Source organism: Erythrolamprus reginae, chromosome 5 (assembly GCF_031021105.1).
Source record: "Erythrolamprus reginae isolate rEryReg1 chromosome 5, rEryReg1.hap1, whole genome shotgun sequence".
Taxonomy (NCBI): Eukaryota; Metazoa; Chordata; class Lepidosauria; order Squamata; family Dipsadidae; genus Erythrolamprus; species Erythrolamprus reginae.
In genome coordinates, this window is record NC_091954.1 from 95,047,605 (window position 1) to 95,065,233 (window position 17,629).

The following is a 17,629-nucleotide window of genomic DNA, read 5'->3' on the forward strand; positions in this document are numbered from 1 at the left end:
CCCTCCCTCTTTCTCTCTCTTACTTCCTTCCCATCTTTCTCTCTCTCCATCCCTCTTTCTTTCTTTCTTTCTTTCTCTCTTTTTGCTCTCTTTCTCTCTCCCTCCTTCCCTCCCTCTATGTCCTCTCTCCCTTGCTCTCTCTCTGCCTCTCTTGCTATCTCTCTTTCATTCTCTCTCTTTCTGTCTCTCTTGCTATGTCTCTTTCTCTCTCTCTTTCTCTCTCTCTCTCTGTCTCTCTTGCTATCTCTTTGTCTCTCTCTCTCTTGCTATCTCTTTCTTTTTTTCTCTCTCTCTTGCTATGTCTCTCTTTCTCTCTCTCTCTGTCTCCCTCCCTCTTTCCTTTCTATCTTTCTCTCCGTCCCTCAGCGGCGGCAAAGAAGAAGGAAGGCAGGCTGCAGAGGGCACCGAGGATAAGAGCGCTCGCTTGCTCCCTCGCCCTCTGACTTCCCTCCCTCGTTGCTGAAGGGACGAGCGCGGGCACGCTGCAAGAAGGGTTTTTTTTTTGCTTTTTTCCCCCTTCCCCGCCTCACGGGAGAGTGAGAGACAGAAAGAGCAGCGCCCTGTCGGTTCCGAGCGCAGCCAGGGAAAGCGGCCTCGAGCCGAGTGCGAACTGCGGGATGCGGCAAAGGACTCCTTGTCAACCAAAAAAGGGTGGGGGTGGCAAAGGCAAAGCCTGGGAGGCGGGGAAGGGAAGAGCGGGAGACCCCCAGGCAGAAAGGCTGAGGGGAAGGAAAGACGGAAGGAGGGAGGGATTGAGAAGCGAAGCCAGGGAGGGCTGAGAGAAAAGGGGAGCGGCGCGCGCAAGAGAGGGGGCGGGGCGTGCATTCCCGAAATGGATGGAGAAAGCCCTCTCTCGCAGCGAAAGCGCTCCCAGCCAGGGGGCTGCGAGAGAGGGCTGGGAGCGCTTTCGTCCTGAGGAGCTGAAGCTTGCAGCCACTGCGAAAGAAGTCGCGCCCCAAGGCAGGGGGCGGCGGCGGAGGAGAGGGGGCAGATCGGGCGGGGAGCTTCACGGCACACCTGCCTGTGTCTTGCGGCACACTAGTGTGCCGTGGCACACCGGTTGGGAAACGCTGGTTTAGAACATTTAAAGCATTCTTTGAATTTTTCAGAGTTATTTTTGATCAAGGGAACCTCTCTTCCCCTTTTCTCTGTAACTTTTCATGCATCGAGTTGGAGAAACAAAAAATAAAATAAAATGGATAAAAAAGAAAGTACTTCCTATTACAATCCCTCAAACATAACAGAGAGCTTGGTATAAATATTCAATATTCATACAGAATTTACTTACATCATCTGAAGAGAAGAATTGATCAATGATCTCATAAGCCAGTTTGTAGATTTCTTCATTTTCATGATTTTGTAGTTGTTCAATTTTCTCCAATCCTATAGGCAAAACAAAGAAACAGTTCATAAGCAACTATAAATAAAATATTTTCAGGATATAATTTTTTCTGTGACCATATTTCAAGAAATAAATGTGCATATTTTTAGAATATCAACATATCTGGATTTGTGACAAAATATTAAATAATTTAAACTGATAAAAATGCAATGAATTCAAATGTTTTACTAAATCAAATAATTAAATTATACCTCCACATTCTTCAATAAGGTTGGCTATGGTTTCTGCCTCATCATCAGCCATTTTTAATATATTACTTAGCCCATCCAGCACTACTTGCACGACCTGAGCATCTTTTACTACTAGCAAGTTGCAAAATGGAGGAATTACATTTTGTTGAATTAGGTATGCCACCTAAAAAACAAAAATAAATGATAGAGGACCGTAAATTAAGACAATGTTAAAAACAGCAAACTCTATGCATATTTAAAACAATTAATGAACAGGATGTTCATTATTTCTTAACTTGAAAAGTATTATTTACAGATTAGGGATTACATAGACCTTAATGATAAATCTGCCTCGATCAAGTATTGTTCTTTATCAGACACATTTTATGAATTTAGAAATTTACAATTTTTAAAATACTGTATGTCCCTACTGATTTAAAGTTTACGGATAGTAATTTAATTTAATGTAAAATAATCCATTTTTTAAATCTAAAGTTCTCTGCATAAATAGAAAGGTGCTTTTCTGTACAAGTGTATCTACACAATTTCCACTATAGGTAGCCCCTACTTAATGACCACAACATGTGATTTTACTGCTGGTTTCTACCTTGTGAGAAGCTAGCTGTGAGGCACACAAAAATTGATCTTGTGACCATTGTGGCAATGGTCATAAATGCGAGGACTGGTCATATAGTTAATTTTTCAGTGTCATCTACTGAACATTTGCTAAACAAGACAGTAACCAAGTGAGACCTTCCTGTGATTCTGTTATGCCCCATCACAACTACAGTATGTAGGAAAGCGTGCCCCTTACTTCCTCTAACCACCACAAAACCAATCCCCAACACAAGACCAATCTCAAATGTAAACTATTAAATGCTAGAAGTTTAGTCATATGACTTTAATTCCGTTACAGAAAACTGAGATATTACAAACTGAATGTAATGAGATAATTTACCTTACTATTGTTTATTCTGGTAGTACCCTTAAAGTACTATTATCTGTTTATATATCAGACTTTAATTGAGATAAAAACGTAAGGAATGTGAGACCGGGAACTGTTTTGAGACATTTTGTTTCAGCTAACTGGAAGTTAAGATACTTCTAAAGACTTTATTGAGTATAAACTTTAAGTCTCAAAAGCAAATCTAATACTGTAGAGTTATGCAATTTAATTCTCAATAGGCTTGTCTGGAAAACAATAATGAAGGACTCCAACCCAAAACACCTGAAGAAAACAAAGTGAGCCTTCTAAAATGTATTTAGAAGGTTCACTTTGTTTTCTTCATGTGCATCCCATTTGTATTTCCATTTTAATTCCATCATATGCCCTTAGCTCAAATATGTATCGAGTTTCTCTGAAAACACGATCCACCCCAATAAGCAAAACCCTAATTTTTGGGGGGAGGTGGACCTAATATTGCCCCACCCCAAAAATAAGGCCAGGAGAAATGGACTGGTCAGCATAAGTGATGGCGCAGGGCAACTGTCAGGCTACACCCGCAGCCCACTGGTCTCTCGGGGCAGCGCAAATGCCACTTTCGTCCTTCTCTTTCGGGGTAGAGCTTATTATGCTTATTGGGCCACTTCCCAGAAGCCGGAAGCTCCGTGGTCAGCTGCTGTGCTTTATCCCTTTTTGGAAAGCTCACTGGAAGCTTTTTGGCAAACAGGAAAAAAGTGGGGAGGGGGGATTTTCCTGCCTGCCCTCCTTCCCTCAGTCTATGCTGAGCTTGAGGAATAGATGACAGGCAGGAAAATCCTCCATCCACATTTTCCTCCCATTTACCAAAAAGCCTCCATTACAAATGCTGAAGATTTGAAATAGAGGCAATGGTGCATCCACAGCGCACCCAGCTCATCAAGTCTGGCCTGCTCAAAAAAGACAACCTAGAAAGTAAGCCCAAGTGCTTATTTTCAAGTCTAAAAAAAAATAAGACTTGGTCTTATTTTCTGAGAAACACGGTATGAAGTATTACTTACTTGATCTTTTCTTCCACTGATTGTCAGGTTACTTATAGCCCAAGCAGCTTCCTTTTGTGTACCAAAATCACCCTAAAAACATGAAAAAGTTGATATATTATTTTCAGCACAGGCTTTACTTAATAAAGTAAACGGAAGATTTTTAAAGGGAGAACTTAAAAATGAGCTTAAGATTCATTTAATTTATTAAAGTCCATTCTCTTCTCTCCCAAAGGTTGATTTTCCGCCAGCATTAATACCAAAGTGGGTATAGATAGTATTTGAATTATGAACTGCAACTGAGCATGGAATTTTGGTTGTAAGTTGTGGTCATAATAAAGAGGGGTTTCATATGATCATGGCAAATTTTATAACATAACCATTTTTTTCACTGATAAAGCGAACATTATGGTCATTAAATAAATCCATTGTTCTCTCTGGAGTGTTTTACCATGTTAAAGAACATTGTACATTGCAAAGTGTCAAATGTGACCATGTGATGGGAGGGCGCGTGGACATTGGATCTTCAAATCCTGAGTTTAAGTGCATTTTTCGGGATTTGTCGTAACTTTGAACTATTGCTAAGTGTCTGGTACCAAGTCAAGGACTAGCTATACCTTAATAGTTTAGGAGATGATCAGGCTGAAACTAGCAGAAGGATCAAATATGTCATTAGCCTCGAATCCCTTCATGCCCACATGAGATCTAAATGCAACCCACCATGAATTCTGTTGACTCTTTATCTGCCACCAATTTGCTTTGATCATTAATCGTTCAGATTCTTGTGGAGAGCGTTAATATACAATAAACCTATATCCATTTGAACCGACTGGACTTCTGACTCCACAGTGTTTTACTCTTTCCAGCATCTACATGAAAGTGCTAGGTAAGGTCATCTGCCAATTTGGGGTTTAGTATCATCAGTATCCTGGGCAGCCAAGTAAAGCTGTCAAGGTTCTGTCCCAGAGTCTGGAGGTTATATGAATTTGGTGGGGAGAAACTGTCTCCGACCCATTCCAACCAGATGGCTAAAAGTGCTGTGAAGATCAGGTTCTTCACACAGACCTTTCGTAAAAAAGAAACTGTTGCTTCACTGCACTTGCCATGTTCTAATTTAAATGGTTTACTGATTTTATCGCAATTTGATTGATATGAACTGTCTAGAGTGGTTGAGTGTTGAGCTGCATAAAAATTTGTAACTACTAATAACTATTAGTAAACTACCCACAGCAGAAGATAGCTACAATTATTTGGGAGGCACAAGGTAATCTGTTTATCTCCCCAAATCCTTTTAATCCCTTGATTCATAAAGCAATTGGGCCAAATAATTATGTATACTTCGGCTTGGAGTTGACCTGCAAGCCCCCCCCCCCCCAAAAAAAAATGGCAGTAAAGAGAGTAGAGTAGTCTTACTGCCTGCCGACATTTATATGTAGTAGTTTTAATGCCACTGCTGCATTCATTTTTTGCTGGAAGGTATTCTGTTTATTGCTTTTCATACATGGAGTTTGGTATTACAATTACTATATTATGAATGCCATTTCATGAGTTGGTAGACCCCTACAATCTCTGACAATGTCCATATCATGCTATCAAAACTGTAAATATCCCAAAATATTGCCTGATACAATTTGAGGAGCAAATCCTCTCTGTATGACAATTTACTTGTTCTAAAATATGAAATGGTATCTCATCCAAATTTGGAAAACCAAGACTTTTGAGGCATTCACTGAACAATGTAGAAATATAACTAAAATAAATTTTGAGCTGATTACATTTATTCTGCTTACAGAAGAATTTCTGAACATGAAAAGACTCACTTTCTCTCCAAAAGAAACACTGTATTTAGTCCAGACTATCCTACAACATTTTGTTGGCATATGACTGCCTTTGAAAGCATCTGGTGATTAATACCTGATTTGCATTGTAAAATTTGATATTTGTAATGATTCATTGTTGTGCAAGGCATATAGCAGTAGTAGACAACAACTGAAAAATCTACTGATAAGACTGTTCATTACGTAATTTACTATGGATTTAAAATACCTTAGTCTCTTTAATCAACTTTGACTATTACATAACTTAATTCTCTAAGTCTTGAATTATAATTATTTAAGTGATGTAATCAGGAGGTTGCTTGAGAATTGGTGCTTGCCTTGCCAGAAAACATTGAAGTTTACTGAGTTAAGTGAGCTATCAGGCAGACATATGTGTACCCACCTAAGTAATTTAAGCAAACATTTGACTAACCTTATCTAAAAGATGTATTATCATTGGTACAAGGTTAGCATCTATCACCGCCTGGACTTGCTGCTGATTTCCTGCAGTGATGTTAGATAGGAACCATACAGCTTCCTACAACAAAAAAGTAAAGTGGAACAATACTTAAAGAACGATTACAAATTCTGGAAGTATGGCTTGACAGGATGAACATGGTAAAATAAAATCTAGCTAATAAATAACATTTAAGCTGCATGTTAACCTATTTATGTTGAAATTGTTCAGCATACATCTGCTTCCAAGATGAGTTCTATTTAAATAAGATAAGAACTAAATTATAGGATATATACCTTTATGTATAAACAACAACTATGCTTGGATTATCCCACTGAACTGACTTTAGGTAAAGTATAAATATGAAATAATAAAATATAAACTTGTATTAAGCATTTTATTAAGTATTTGGGGGGTTATGAGTTATTATTTACCCTGGGGCACTAGGTGTATAAATCATGGCTTTTTGTTTTTAATCCTTGCATACCCTTCAGAGGCACCTGAAATGGGCAGCCATATATGGTAATTTATAAAATAAATAAATGTTCAAAAACATTTATGAAGTTGTAGAATGTTACAATCTTCAGTTGACGAACTGTTTAATAATGAAATAAGCCTAAGGTTAGTCAGAATTTAAAGGGGTTGGATTCCTTTCTCATTGGTTTTAAACTTTGGTGACTATAGTAGGGATTTCGAACATATTATATATATAGACTAAAAACTATATGCAAATTTCAAGGGCACAGACCAGTTGTTAAAAATGAAATATATTTCCTGAAGTTTGGTAGAATCTACCTGTTGCACTGTGTTTAGAGAATGATTTACAAGTATTACCAAGCCACTGTAATGATGGTTTCCAAACTCTTGACCAAAGTACAAATCTCTATAGGACTTCAGGACAATGAAATAATGGACTGGCTTCATAGAATATGTTAAATTATAAAGTAGCTTGATTGGTTCAGCATGATGATTAAACAGCCACTAATATATTGAACAAACTAAGCTACCAAGGTTTGTTATAATGACAGCACAATGCTGAACTGGATTAAAAGTTCACTGGATTAAAAACCAATCAAAGGCTTTTAAACAAATATATTTAAACAATATATAACCCTGACTACTCTATGAGGGTAGTTAAGAAAGCCTACTTAACTCAGGTTTGGTGTGTTATTGTGACCAATTTATATTACGGTGAGTTGGGAGCTGGCCTTGTAGGTTTAAAGGTAAATACCAACTAATGTTCTGAAGCCAGGAATTTTTTGAATGGATATAGATGGAACTGAATACTAAGCTACAGAAAGCTAGAGGTGCTGTGGGAATAAACTGATTGATCTAGCTAATGAGGTGCATGCTGTGGTACATAACATTACACCCCTCACTGAAAGTCCAAGTTTGAACTTTGAGATCCTTCTGAAATTATGATGTTTTTGCAATATCTGTGAAAACTGGGATGGCAAGGTTCACCCCTTAGATTGATATGCTAAGTTTATTCACTAATGGATATGGATTTTAGTTTGATCATCCATGTATTGATTACATGCAAATTATGCTATTAAATGTAATCAATCTGGGCTTATTGAACCATTAGGACAGTTCAACTTATTAAAAAAAATCACTTGAGGTTTGGTGGATTAATAAAGGTATACTACATTAATTCTATGATAGCCATTTATTACTGACATGTTTCCAAACCAATTCATAGTACTTATATTAGTTTTTAAAGACCTGAACATTTTGAGCCAGATATTTAAAAGCTAACTGTGCCCACACGAATCCATCTAGGCCCGTGATGGTGAACTTATGGCACGTGTGCCACAGGTGGCATACGAAGCTCTCTCTGTGGGCACATGAATTATCACCCCCAGTTCAGCTCACCTCCACTGCACATGCGTCTCCTGCTGGCCAGCTGGTTTTTGGATCTCTGCCATTCATGTGCGGGAGGGCGGGGTGGATTCACGTGGCTGGGTACATGTGCATGCACATGTGGAACATGTAGGGGGCAGGGGGAGCACAAGGGGCCATGTGTGATTGCGCGGGGGCAATAGGAACATTGGGGTCCTGCACCCATGCATGGGCGCGGGACTTGTGTCAGGGGTTGCACACACATTGCATTATGGGCGTGCGCTTTCGACACACAACAAAGTTAGTCATCACTGAGCTAGCTTTAAGATCAATGAAAAAGCTCTAGTCCAGATGACCCATTTCAAGTTCAATAAGATTGGTAGCCTTGACACATTTATTTTTTCTTTTCAATGGATCTAGTGTTTCAAATCTCAGTGGGCTTTGGAGTGTTTAGAGATATTAAAGTAAGTACAATACATTAAAGTTGGGCAGCATATAAATTACATTAAATAAATAAAATAATTAAAATCAAAATAACAAACATGTACAATATATTCTTTTTATTTGTTATATTCCAATTTTTGAATTTTAACATTTAAAGTCTATAATTGTATTTACTCTTTTTTCTGCCCTAGAAAGACCTTTATTTAAAGTCTATAATTGTATTTACTCTTTTTTCTGCCCTAGAAAGACCTTTTTAAATGAAGCGAAATATGCATATAAATAAAACCTTTTGTCAAACCTTTTTAAAAAATAGCACAACTTATAAGCGTAATCAATTGAAATTATTGTGTTTTCAATACTTTTTAAAAAATGCTTATTTTTATGAATAAGAAACATGTTTGGGCATTTAAAAAAATAATTAAACTGGTCTCTTGGATCAGATTACATATTCATTTATATGACTAAAAGAACATGTCAGAGGTTTACAATTTCTAGATACAAACAGGGAACATATTTTGGGCTTTAATCACAGGCAATGTTGCAGGAAAGGCCCTATGACTTAGCAACTGTGCCTCAGATGCACTCCAATATCAGCAATTTTTTTCAGTGTCCACAGTTTGCATCATAACTTGGCCCTAAATGTACACATACACCATGCATTCTTTCACTCACACACATACTTTTTCCTTTTCCATACTGAATAAAACAATCATGCTCTTCAATTCACATTCACCTATCTACATTTTAACCTCCATTTCATCATTTCCAAGAGTCAGTAAAATTTGAACGTAGCTGTGTTCATGTGTAGTTAATGGATCGGTTAAATATAATATTAATTTCTTGTCAATAACATATACTGTTGTACATATTTACATACCTTATTAATTTTTTCTTTGGGGTGTGTCAACAGAGCAGGAAAATGTGAAAGAGCTTCACAATTCAGAACTACCTGGGTTTGTTCATCAGTGCCAGTAACAATATTGCCCTACAGCTCTGAGTGCTGCAGTCTAGGGGGGGAAAAACATCAAACCCGACGGTCAAAAAGGAAAGATTTGATCCATCGAAAATATTATGCATTAATTTCATCTCTTCACCAATTTAAGTTATTTACTGTAAGCTGAATAATATCAGTGAAAAGATTCCAGAAATGAAAATTGTATAGGGGCAAGTATTATCCAGGAAAATAAGATAATTTGGTAGTCCTATTCTAAAGAAAATCTAAAATATTGTTCAGTTCATTTATTTGAAATGTCATTTCATACTAAAAATGAAGTTTATTCATATCAGAATACTTTACAGCTCTCATTGAGAAAACGACAATTCAAAAGATTTCATATATTAATTTATAATGCAGTAGTTCCCTAAAACCCCTATTTAAAGAAAGGAAGCTTACAGAATACTTACTTGTACTTTAACTTCCTGATGGCTGAGAAGAGGAACCAAATGAGGAACTATCCCCGAATCTATCACCATCTGAATTTGTTCATTGCCTGAATCCGTTAGGTACGACAGGGCCCAGACTGTATCTACCAATATCTAATTAGAAGAAAAAAATGAATCAAAACTTCACAAGCAAGAAAACAATGAGATATGCTTCCAGACCATAAAGTGATCCATTGGCCTGGGGTGGACTTTACCATCAATCAATACTATGCTATAATTGCTAATCATACAAATTCATCATTAGTTCTTTTGCCCTGTCATGGCTCTGCCCATTTTACTTTGCTGTCTGCTGCACTTGCTTGCTTGGAATCCTTTTAGAATCCTCCTTTCCCAAGATTCATTTTAATCAATTAATTAATTGATTGATGAATTTCAATAATGCATTTCTAATCATGATTAATTATAAAATATGTATCAAACCTAATTTCTTGCTTATTCTCACAACAACCTGTACTGTTATATTGCATGTGTCTGGGACAATATTATAAAATCTTGTTTATGAATATATGCACAAATGTACAAGTGTATCTGTATCAGATATACATTTTTGCACCACCCATTCAAGCAAAGCAAAGCAAAGCAAAGCAAAGCAAAGCAAAGCAAAGCAAAGCAAAGCAAAGCAAAGCAAAGCAAAGCAAAGCAAAGCAAAGCAAAGCAAAGCAAAGCAAAGCAAAGCAAAGCAAAGCAAAGCAAAGCAAAGCAAAGCAAAGCAAAGCAAAAGCAAAGCAAAGCAAAAAGTTAAAAATTAAAAGTTAAACTCAGTTCAAAGTTAAAGTTTTAAAATTAAAGTTTTAAAGTTAAAGTAAATTTAAAATTAAAGCAAAGCAAGGCAATGCAGGTAACTGAGAGCTAAGATGTGGATAATATGTAAGTAATGATGGAAGACGTAACTTTTCAGTGATTAAATTTGGAGAAAGGGTAATAATTTCAGGAAGCCATGGTTAAGGGATTATGTGCAACATTCCTTGCTATGTAGCAACAAAAACATATGTACTTATTTGAGATAGCAGTGATTTCCTGAAAGGTAAATCTAATAGATTAATATATACTTAAGCAGGTGCCAATTCTGATAGGGTTATGTATTTTGCCTTTAAAGATACCTTACAAAATATTTTATTACTCACATTTACATCTGTGTGATGTATTAAGACACACAATGCTGGGAGGATCTAGAAGAAACAAAAAAAAAGGGTTCAAAATTTTAAATTGTTCAGTGAAACTCACACTGATTAATTTCCAACAAGTAAGTAGATTTACCTCCTGAATGGTTTCCATTGGTGGAGGTGGGTCTTTGTGACGGCATAGGTTGACCATTACCCAAGTTACATTTCTTAAGAAAGTTATTGGAATAGATGGGCTGATGAATGACAGCAACGGCTTCACCACTCCAAGACTAATGACATAATCTCTACATTGTGGCCCATCACCTGTATAAATATTTAAACATTAGTAATATATTAGAGGGGCGGCGTACAAATCCAATAAATAAATAAAATAAATAAATATGTTAGTACCTGTACATATTTTCAATGCAAGGGAAAATAATTCTAATAAACTATTATTAGAAATTCTTGTCTTTTAGGCTAGCAATCTAAAGACTGCCATTTCCCTTTATGATATTTCCTGGAAAGAAAAGCCTAATCCAACAAATCTATTCCACTGAGAAATTGCTGTTGTTATTATATATTTCTTAATATTCATGGCAACATACATACTGGTGCCTCCAATTTACCCCACAATGCTATGAGACAGATTGGACTGATGACTGGATCAGTCATCAGCCAGCTCTCATGTCCAAGGGAGCCTGCCACTTAGTCTCCTTAATTACTACACTAAAATGGCCCTTTTCTCAGAAATGGGATTTGGCCAGTTCAGGCGAAACGGTAGTGACAACCTCAACCCGCCCAGGTGAAATCCCACCCTATATCACTGGTTTTTGACACTGCATGCATGCACAAGCAAATTGCCATGTTTTTTTACACCACACCACATAACGCAGGCCATGTGCATGAGTGAGCTGCCTTTTTTACGCAGCGCATGTGCACCAAGGCATTCTCTCACACACATTTTCGATTCTGGGCAAATCAGTTATTAAATTATATGAAGCCCACCTCTGTCTTTTCTACTTCTATATGTACCACAAGATCCTCCAGATCAGTAATTGTTAAAACTGGAGGAAAGTAATTCAAGGAATAATTTGGGCATGTCCTGGAGGTTATGGAACAATAGTAATTACTTGTTTGTGAGTTGAGGATCCAGCTTGGGACTGCTCCCACCAAAATGCTTGCATAAAACAAGAAGTTCTCTCTCTCTGTGTGTGTGTGTGTGTGTGTGTGTGTGTGTGTGTAAGTGAAAGAGTTAATAACATTATCGGTAGATCTCAACTACAACTGAACCAAAACTTTTTGTTGCTAAGCGAGATAGTTGAGTTTTTGCCCCATTTTGTAACCTTTCTTACTAGTTATTAAGTGAATTACAGTGATCCCCCGCTCGTTGCGAGGGTTCCGTTCCAGGACCCCCCGCAACGAGCGGGTTTTCGCGAAGTAGCGCTGCGGAAGTAAAAACACCATCTGCGCATGTGCAGATGGTGTTTTTACTCCCACAGCGCTAGCGAGGAGCCGAAGATTGGGGGCGGCGCGGCTGTTTGCCGCCGGCATGGGGGGGCTTCCTAGCAGCCCCCCGGGGGGCGCTGGCTCTCGGCGCTTTCGAGCTGAGTCCGGGAGCGAATTCGCTTCCGGACTCAGCTCAAAAGCGCCGATAGCCAGCGCCAACGAACGGCTTGTCCACGCTGGCTCTCGGCGCTTTCGAGCTGAGTCCGGGAGCGAATTCGCTTCCGGACTCAGCTCAAAAGCGCCGATAGCCAGCGCCAATGAACGGCTTGTCCACGCTGGCTCTCGGCGCTTTCGAGCTGAGTCCGGGAGCGAATTCGCTTCCGGACTCAGCTCAAAAGCGCTGATAGCCAGCGCCAGCGAACGGCTTGTCCACGCTGGCTCTCGGCGCTTTCGAGCTGAGTCCTGGAGCGAATTCGCTTCAGGACTCAGCTCGAAAGCGGCGAGAATGAACGGCGTGGGCGGGCGAAGGGCGGGCGGCAGCGAGGAGTTTGCGTGGGCGGTGGGGAAACTCCTTGCTGATGCCCGCTGCTCGCCCTCCCGCCAGCAAGAGGGGGAAGACCCAGGGAAGCCGCCCAGCAGCTGATCTGCCGGGCCCCATCTACGCATGCGTGCCTATGGGCACGCATGCGTAGATCACTGTATTAACTTGTTAAGTTAGTAAGATGGTTGCACAAGTGAATGATCCTGGGACATGTGAGTCAACTGCCAAGCATCCCAATTTTGATCACATAACCATGGGGATGCTGCTACTACTACTACTACTAATAGTAGTAGTAGTAGTAGTAATAATAATAATAATAATAATAATAATAATAATAATAATTTATTAGATTTGTATGCCGCCCCTCTACGAAGACTGCAATAATTGGGTGAAAAATTGTCACAAATCACATTTTTCAGTGCCATTGTAACTCCAAACAGTCACTAAATGAACTCTTGCAAGTTGAGGACTATCTAGTATGAAATATTTTGTGGTTTTGTGGTCCACTGCTCTAGACAGTGGATAGCCTATAAATATTTTAAAATAAATGAAGCACTCCATGTTGGGGAACACCTATCTGGGCAAGTGTGAGGCTTCAAATTTAGAATTACTCTCAAACCCTTATGATGCTATGAGAGATCCAGAAATAATCCTCTTTACGCTCCATAAAGATAGATCTGTTTCCATTTGAGGCTGATATCTGGAAACCATCCTGTATTACAGGCAGAATATAATAAAGTAGCAAACTCTTCACGTGTGAGTTGGTTGTTTGTGTCTGACACATGGTTAAACAAGTAATTCATATTCTACTCTTCCGTATAATTTTATCAGAACATCCATGCACATCATTAAAATATACTTCAGAGAAATGGGGGGGGAAAGATTATGCACAAAATATTTCAGAACCACCCCCCCCCCGCAAATATTAATATTGCAGTGCAAGCCTGGTAAGTTATTAAATGTTGAATTACTGAATCAGCATGTTTTTATATAAAATATAACAAACCTATGATATTGCCTAAAGCCCATACAGCTTGTTCACAAACATTTTGATGGGGTGAATGCAGCAACCTCAAAAAGAGTGGGACAGCATCTACAAAAGAAAGACATAAATTACTTAACTGTTTCAAAGCACATAAAGGCATATCTTCATATAAGCTTTAAGTTGATAGATAATGAAAACCAAAAGCCTTAATTTCTGAGACTGCCAAGATGAGAAACACTACAGGCAATCCTCGACTTAAGAGCACAATTGAGCCCAAAATTTAGTTTGCATTTTTATGTTTCTTGCCACACTTAAGTGAATCGCTGCAGTTGTTAAGTCAGTAACAGGGATATTAAGTGAATCTGACTCCCACATTGACTTAATTTTGATCACATGACCATGGGGATGCTGCAACATTGTCCATAACAATAACATTGTTCATGCAGAAATATTCATAACAGAGTGCCCAGGAGGAACGCATTTTTAAATTCCGTGATATTTCCCTGTCATTTCTCTGTAACTTGTGATCTAGTCAAGGTGTGGTCGTAGATGATATCATACCAAATGGCTTAGCTGTGGAGAAATATTGGTTGCTGAGGAAGCAAGTTGTTGCCACAGTTATGCTCATTTTTGCTTGACTCTGGCCAGGGAGTCCTTCTGATTTCCAGGTTTGCTGTACATCCTGTCATAAGTCACTTTTTTCAGTGTCATTGTAACTTTGAACAATCACTAAATGAACTGTTGTAATTCAAGGACTATCTGGAGTCCCACTGTTACAAGAATCAATTCTCCAGAAACTTAAAGGTAAGAAGAAGGGAGAGTCCATCATACTCACCAGCTAATTAGAGCTGGCAATATCCGTTTTGATTTTAAAATATTTTCATCACTTTTTTGTACTTTAAAAGCACACAGACCTTGGCCATGCATTATTCAGTAAAAATGATTTTATTACACTGTCTTTATACAACCATATTTTAGTTTGCTTTTATTAATTTAACCCATAACCTGATATAAAGTAGTGATTGGATACCTCTGGTCTACTCTATGTTAACAGAATTAAAACAATCAGCAGCAAGACAGCATGGGCAATAGAGATCCTAATAGAGTTTAGCAAAAACTAGAAGATAACAGGTCAGGATTTAACTCAGCTGCCTTATCTTAATACTAAAACAGGAAACTGTTACATTTCAGATTATACTTCAGATGCTGTTACATTTCAGATTATACTTCAGATGCTGTTAAAAATGATGTGGCTTTCTGGAAGTATACATTATTCTCTGCTATTTAAAAGAAGATATAAAAGCACTGGGCTTCTTCAGATTAAGCATTTATTTTTAAAAGCTTCTTCATTTTGTCAAGCTGTCTAAAACAATAAAAAACAGTCTTTAAAAAATAAGTCTAATAATTTCAACATTGTACAGACATTTATAGTTATTGACTTACCTCCTTCAATCCAGTTTCAGCAGTCTGGATTAGCACAGAAAAATAAAATTCTGTCTATGCTTCTACCTCCCAGCAATTTGCCTTCTTGCAGTTTTAGTTTCACTTTCAGTTTTAACATATGGCCTGCCTGCAGTTTCAATTAGCTGAGGGTCGAGAAGTTGATAATCAGTTGCTTGGCTTAACAGGCCTGTTCTGTTTGCTGCAAGGAGGCAAATTGCTGAAAGGCAGAGGCCAAAGGGTGGCTGGGGGCTACATTCGGTGTATAAGACACACCCAAGATTTGGGGGGTAAAAGGTGCATCTTATACTCTGAAAAATATGGTACTTCTTAATGTAGTTGAATTATGCTGAAGGAAAGCAGATATTTTGGTCTGTGAGCCATGGTGGCGCAGTGGCACAGTGGTTAGAGTGCAGTACTGCAGGCTATTTCTGACTATTGGCTACCTGGAATTTGGCAGTTCAAATCTCATCAGGCTCAAGTTTGACTCAGACTCCTATCCTTCTGAGGTGGGTAAAATGAGGACTCAAATTTTGGGGGGCTATATGTTGACTCTGTAAACTGCTTATAGAGGGGGGTAAAACACTGTAAAGCAGCAAATGCTATAAGTACAAAATTGCAAAAATGCATTATTTCAATGGAAAGAGAAAAGTCATGCTGACAGTGCTTGGGCTCTCATTTACTTTCCTCAAAACCATTCCAATAATCTGTCTACATTCTATTACTTATACAAGTTTTTAGAATATTCTCTTCTCCCTCTTGGCTTTAGACAGGCTATGAGAAACATTCTACTTGTTCAGCACTGAAAGACAGGGTGATGTCTAAACAGGACCACTCTACTCCTTCATAAGAATACAATTAGAGAACAAGAGACAAGAAGGATGTGGAATATAAACTACGGTATGTATAGACCAGGATAAATTTCACCCCACACATGATGAAGATTTTCTACTTCTGGAGTTAAAAGAATTAACTGATTGTTATATACTAGTATATTCTGAAAACAAAACAAACCTGGAATGTACATAGTTCTATTTGAACAGAGGTTTTGCACAGGTTATATGTATACACAAATGCATTAGTAATAATTAACTTACTGGATTGAACTACAGCCTGTGTTTGTTCAGAAGTTCCAGATGCAATATTTGTCAGGGCCCATGCTGCTTCAAATTGTAAAGATGGACTAAGATAATATTTAAACACATAGAGACAAGGATTTAGTTTTCATTCCAGTATTTTCAAATATTTGTTTCTATTTTTAAAAATGTGCTGTTAAGGTACATACTCACTTATCATCTCTTTCCAGACAATGCACTAATATAGGTAATATTCCAGACTTTATTAAATCATCAATTGGTGGATTGCGATCACTGGAGAGTAGTTTTCTGTTTAAAAGCATACATGATTGGATCAAATTTGCATGCAAGCTTTAGTTTCTTTCATGTGGGCTTTCAATAAATGCTTATAGCCAAAATTATATAACAAAGAACTGATACTATTTATCCAGTATTTCAAAATATTTTCTTAGTATTGATAAAAAATGAAATGAGTTATTCTGATATTATTCTCATTAATATGCTTGAAATGTAAAATAATTGCATAATTCAGTTGCCAAGTGCCTGATATGCAGTCATGTACCATTGTGTATGTGCATGCGTGCATGTGTATCACAACATTTTGCTATGGCCAGAAATGTTTCACAGGCAATAAAGATATTTTCCAGGCCCATTGTAAGATCAAATGCTTATTAAGTAACCATCCAGTATATGAAAACTACCTGTATATACATGTCAGGATATAATTTCATCTATTTTTGTTCAAAAAATTATGCTTTAGGTCAGTGATGGCAAACCTATGGCACGGGTGCCACAGGTAGCACGCAGAGCCATATTTGCTGGCATACAAGCTGTTGCCCTAGCTCAGTTCCAACGTGCATGTGTGTGCCGGCCAGCTGATTTTTGGCTTGCACAGAGGTTCTGGGAGGGCATTTTTGGCTTCCAGAGAGCCTCCAGGGCTCTCTGTACCCTCCCCTGGTTCCCTCCCCTGGTTCCAGCGAAGCCATTGGAGCCTGGGAAGGGCAAACACAGGCCTACTGGATCCACCAGAAGTTTTTGGCTTCCAGAGGGCCTCGGGGGGGGGGGGGGGGAGCTGTTTTCGCTCTCCCCAGACATTTTATTATGGATGGGAATCATGGGTGCTTAACAGCACATGCGCATGCTCTTTCGGCACCCGAGGAAAAAAAGGTTTTCCATCACTGCTTTAGGTTTTAAAACTTTTTTTACTAGAAAATCTATTAATCAGAAAAAGAAATTTACTAAAGAGATCTAGAACGATTAAAATTTCCGTTAATAAACTTTATTACAATCAAACAATTCAAGTGATTAAATTTGCATCTTACCTTGCAGCCTGTACTGCACTTAACTGGACTCCCTGGTTGTCACTTGAGGCATTCTAAAAAAATAAACCCATTAATTAATTTTGCAATCAAAATTCTTAAAATATGAACAACTTCACTGATTTTTAAAAAATGGAAGAAAGTATTTACCTGAACTATTGCCTCCAATGATGTATTTTGCT

The 17,629-nt window shown here is 38.2% G+C and overlaps 1 protein-coding gene and 1 non-coding gene across 2 annotated transcripts in view; both read right to left on the minus strand.

Moving 5' to 3' along the window:
- Nucleotides 1–17,629, minus strand: part of KPNA4 (karyopherin subunit alpha 4) — a 35,175-nt gene that overhangs the window by 3,310 nt on the left and 14,236 nt on the right. Inside the window, 14 exon segments of the mRNA XM_070753542.1 lie at nucleotides 1,289–1,383; nucleotides 1,594–1,756; nucleotides 3,553–3,624; nucleotides 5,782–5,886; nucleotides 8,969–9,076; nucleotides 9,078–9,098; nucleotides 9,496–9,627; nucleotides 10,659–10,703; nucleotides 10,792–10,961; nucleotides 13,634–13,720; nucleotides 16,150–16,235; nucleotides 16,342–16,437; nucleotides 17,451–17,503; nucleotides 17,598–17,627. Coding sequence (XP_070609643.1) covers nucleotides 1,289–1,383; nucleotides 1,594–1,756; nucleotides 3,553–3,624; nucleotides 5,782–5,886; nucleotides 8,969–9,076; nucleotides 9,078–9,098; nucleotides 9,496–9,627; nucleotides 10,659–10,703; nucleotides 10,792–10,961; nucleotides 13,634–13,720; nucleotides 16,150–16,235; nucleotides 16,342–16,437; nucleotides 17,451–17,503; nucleotides 17,598–17,627 — 1,263 coding nt within the window.
- Nucleotides 8,523–8,859, minus strand: LOC139168662 (small Cajal body-specific RNA 7). Its single transcript, XR_011559333.1, has one exon. It is a non-coding gene; the product is annotated as a small Cajal body-specific RNA 7 (non-coding RNA).